This window comes from Chaetura pelagica, unplaced genomic scaffold (assembly GCF_000747805.2).
Source record: "Chaetura pelagica isolate M959 unplaced genomic scaffold, ChaPel_1.0 scaffold499, whole genome shotgun sequence".
NCBI classification, from domain to species: Eukaryota; Metazoa; Chordata; class Aves; order Apodiformes; family Apodidae; genus Chaetura; species Chaetura pelagica.
Window position 1 is genome coordinate 118,687 of NW_009954615.1, and position 4,677 is coordinate 123,363.

General features: G+C 48.8%; 1 protein-coding gene across 1 annotated transcript in view; it reads right to left on the reverse strand.

Annotated features, from left to right (window-relative positions):
* Window positions 1-867: 867 nt before the first annotated feature.
* The window catches only part of SLC25A51 (solute carrier family 25, member 51), an 8,586-nt gene continuing 4,776 nt past the window's right edge, over window positions 868-4,677 (reverse strand). The window contains exon 2 of the mRNA XM_010005532.1: window positions 868-1,782. Within this exon, the coding sequence (XP_010003834.1) occupies window positions 868-1,782 (915 nt within the window). The remainder of the gene's footprint in view (window positions 1,783-4,677) is intronic.

A 4,677-nucleotide genomic window follows, 5' to 3' on the forward strand; every position in this document is an offset into this window, starting at 1 on the left:
GGTGTTTGTGACCTGCTCCCACAGCTGCAGGAAGCTGAACCATTCCACAAGCACTACAGGAAGGGCCACTCCTGTCTGACCCAGCGCTGTGAGACACAGGAAAAGCAGCAATGCAAAAAGAGAGAAGGAAGAACAAAACTCCATGTTTACAATAAGGTTTAAGAAGGAAGGGCACTTTAAAGCTTGAGTAACTTTGTAGTCTCATTCCTTCCACCTATCCCTTTTCCACAGGAAGGCACACACACACACACACACACAGATATCCCCCATGAGCTGCAGGCAGCTCACACTGAGGTCAGACACTCCCTGATGAGGAGTGTCCACCTCAAAGCCAAGCATCCAGGGCTGGCAGAAGAGTTTGGGCAGGCTTCGTTTTAGCTTGAAGTTCTAAACTTCAGTCACCCTCATCTGGATCTGTCCTTTTGGCCTGAAGTGACAGAGTGTACTTAGGACCCTAAACATTTGAAAATGCAGTCAAGTTTATCAGGCAAGGAATTAAATTCTCATCAGCTCCTCCTTGATTTTCATGTTCTACAATTTGAATAGTGGAGCGTTAAGAATTTTTGGGAGTGATAGAGAAGAAGCTGCTGGACCAACATAAGTCTTTTTTCATTCTTTTTTTCCAGATCTTCTATTTTTCTGCAAAAGCTCCATTATGAGTAAACTCAACCTGCCAGCAAATAAATACTCTTAAAAGTTCGTCTTAATTGCACCATGAGCTAGATGCATCACCATTCACCCCATAAATATTGAAGGCCAAGGCTAGTTAACTTTCAAACTAGGCAGGCACTGTTCCCTGGGGCTCAGTGACACAGCACATGAGCCAACACTCCACTGAGCAGAAGAGCTGAAGGGAGAGGGTGATTTTCACAGCAGCTTGAGCAAGAACTCGTAGGTGGCATTGATGATGCCCCAGGACAGGACGGAACGATGGTAATTCAGATGGGCTCCTCTGAAAAGGTGGATCAGCTTCCTATCACGTTCCAGCCAGATCTTAGCAAAGACTTTTGAGAAGGACTGAAATTCACCACCAATTTGAGCTTGCATGCGAGTTTTTACGACGTTCACTGGGAAAAACAAGAAACCTAGCATGGCACCCAGCAGCCCTCCACAGATGAAGTCGTTGATCAAATGGGTGCTGTAGGAGGTTGCTTCAGGCAGACACTGCTTGATAGGTCCCCGCAGCCCAAAGAAGAGGGCATTACTGGGTCCATTTCGGAGCAGAATAGGCACCAATCCCCGGTAATATTCTCTCATCCCATAGGCTTTCAGCACCTTGAATGCCTGGTAAGTGTTTGTAAATTTGTCATGGTGTTTGTAGTCCTGAAGCAAAGTCTGAACTCGCTCAAAAGGTGTGAGAACAGCTTCTGTGGTCCCAGCCAGCACAGCGGCCAGGCTGCGCGTGAGGAGCTCTGGGGCACTCGTATGGCTGTAGAGCAGGGAGGAGAAATCCTCGTAGAGGCCGAACATCAGGGCCAGTGTGGTGGTCTTCTGCATCAGGGGAGGCAGGATGCCCCGGTAGAGATTCCGGATCCCATCCTGCTGCAGCTGGTGCACTGCATCCTTGGTCTTCAGGCCATAGAGCTGCTGGCGGAACAGCACCTTCTGGATGGGGAAGGTGACGGCAATGTTGGTAAAGGCAGCACAGTATCCACAGAGATAGTGCTTCCCAGAGGCAGCCCTCCTGTCCCTGCTGGGATATTCCTTTGGATTTGCTGGAGCTGAGCCTTCTGAAGCCATCATGCTGGTTTTCTCACTGCAGTGTCTCTCAGTTCTCCTTCCCTACATCATAAAAGACAAGGGCAGTAAGCAGAGCTGCAGGGTCATGTTTTCACAGGAGCGGATCCTCGGGACCCACCTGAGCAACACCCAAACATCTGAAGGAGAAAAGCCACCAGGTCTGGGGGGTGTGCTCTGGATTCTCCTGAAGTCTGAGACCTGAAAAAGTGGCAGTTTTCCTCTCTGTACATGTTCAAATTAAAACAGAAATAAACTGGACAGGAAGTTGAGATAGGAACTCCTGCACTGTTACGCAGCAGCTGACAAGGGGAAGCTCCCACAGCAGCCTTCCACATTCGTGCCAAGGAATTCCAACAGGGAATTCCAGCAGGGAAAGTTCTCCTTGCACACTAAAAAAACCACATCACCTGTCAGTGCTGGTGGGGACTGAAATGCTTCTAAGGAAAAGAGAAACAATACAATAAATAGAATACATGCAGTTATGTTACAGGTTCTGATCATTCCACTCTGCCTTTCCCTGAGGCGGAAAACAACAGAAAATTTAAATAACAATTTGTTGTGGTTTAACCTGGCCAGCAACTGAGCCTCTCCCTGCTGCCCTGGGGGGATGATGGGGAGAGCATAGAAGTAAGGAAGAAAGTCGTGGGTTGAGATAAAAATACAGTTAAAAAATACATTTTTTAAAATGCTTTGTAAGGGGAAAAGACCAACAGAGAGAGAGAGAGAGAAAAATAAAACCAAGTCAGAGAAGTGATGCAGATTAACACTTGCTCACCACCACCTGATGTCCACCCAGCCCCTGAATCCCCTGCCAGCCCCCCGCTCAGTTCCACTGCTCTGCTGGGTGTCACAGGGTACAAAGTGTCCCTGGGGTCAGCTGTGCCCTCCAGCCTGCTCGCTGGTGGGAAGGGTGAGAAGCAGAGCTACTCTGGGGCTGTGCAAGGGACCAACATACCCTAGGGCACCAACCTTTACATTAGAAATCCAACCATGGCCCAACACTGCCCAAAGTGAGGAAAAGTAACTCTATCCCAGCCAAAACTAGTACACAACTGTAATCACAGGACTCAACTACAAGATCACTTCCGAGACAGTATTGAAAATTTCTGAAACTTCCAGTTAATTAACATGCAGTCTCATCTGTAGATGAAGTATCTTAAGCCCACACATAATTTAATGTTATGTTTAGAAATTTAGTAAGACTTCGATGAGCTTGAATAGATCTGAGGTCCTGAAGGACATGTACACACAGACAGTTCTGCCAGATGAAGCAGACAAGCACTGAAGTAATCATTACCAGGCAACAGGTGCTCACCATTTACAACAGGATTAGTTACTCAACAACTACAAACAGCTGTTTTTGCCACTGACCTGAATCCTGACTTCCATTACAGTACAGTTCAAGTTAGGTCAGTAACAAGCAAATGAGGCTGGTGGAGGCTTGTGAACCTCAGACACTTCTTGCCAGCAACACATGTGAGATTTCCACTATTTCAAACGCGTGTTTGGGGCAAACCCCCATGCCTGGCACCAGGAACCACACCCTGAGGCACCTCTGTGGGCTGGGATGGGCACGTGGCAGAGGCTGCACAGGAACAACCAGGACTGCTCTGACCAACTGCAGAACTCATTTTAAAACAGAGCACGTGTACACCTGGATTGGCTTTTCCCCTTCAGTTACACGTGACTCGCTCCTCTAAGGTCTGGCAAGTGAAAATGACATCTAAATAATTTTAAAAGTGTCTCTGTCAACTGGAGCAGTAACATCAGACACAGATTTGTGTTAGGTGGCTCATACACCACTTCAAATACACACCAGTTTGGGCATTATTCAGACTACTGCAGCTCTACCTGCATACACCAGAGAGGAGACAGTGGCTCACACCACGCCAGCTAACACTGCACGAGGACAAGCCTCACCAGAAATAACACTGATGAGGAAATGACTGAAAGGCCTCTGACAATCAGTCACTTATGTGGGTGGCAGCTGCATGGGCCCAAAATGTGTTTTCCCTCAAAAGAAACTTATTATAAGTAAAATAAAAATAATAAATAACAATCAAAAATCAAAAAAGAGACCTTTAGAGTGGTTTCAGAAGCTATGTGCTCCTTCTGGTGTATCCACCAGACCCGAACAGTGGGGATGCAGGGAGACTGCAGAGATCCTCACACTTCCAAGTCAGGACCTTGCAGGAGACAGGACAGCAAGTCCCTGCAGAGGTGCCTGTGACAGGATCTGTGCTTCCACACAGGGCTAGCAAGACCTGTGACACCTCCAGGTACTAAAGCTCAGAAGCCACCATGTTAGAATTTAAGGAAGAAGAAACAGCTCCCAGCAAGGAGAAGCAGCTCTGGATCACGGGCACAGCTTGTGCACACAAGCCCCTGCAGCTGCTGCCACATCCCCTTGAAACACGGGAGCTCCCTCAGCCCACGAGCTGACTTCAGGTCGCTGAGCCAGAGGGTACCCAGAGGGTACAGGCCATCCTTTCAGACTCAAGGTCTGTCCCTCGGGCCCTGCCACTGTCACCACCTTGTGGCATGCACCTGAACTGCTTCTAAAGAAGGATTTCAGCCCATTGCCTGTCTGAACGACCATGGCCTTCAAAATGCTGGTGTGACCCACCAGGTCAGAAAAACACAAGAGAAAGCTACTAAGGAGAAGGCGTTTGTTACCTAATATTGCCTTGTATCTCTGCCTTTGCGAGGCTGGTGAGACGGCAGCAGGACAAACCTGCTACCTGAGGGGCTCCCCAGCCCAACCACAGTTTAAGGTTACTCTGGGAACCCAACGCGTATCCAACCAGTAAATCGGACCGACGCCCTCCCGCCCTCGGCAGGGGGAATGCTCGTCCTGAACGGCTGCCCACATCCTGCAGGCATGCGGCTCTCTCGGAGGACACGGAAGGTTTCTCGATTCGTTGGTTCCCCCGGCCG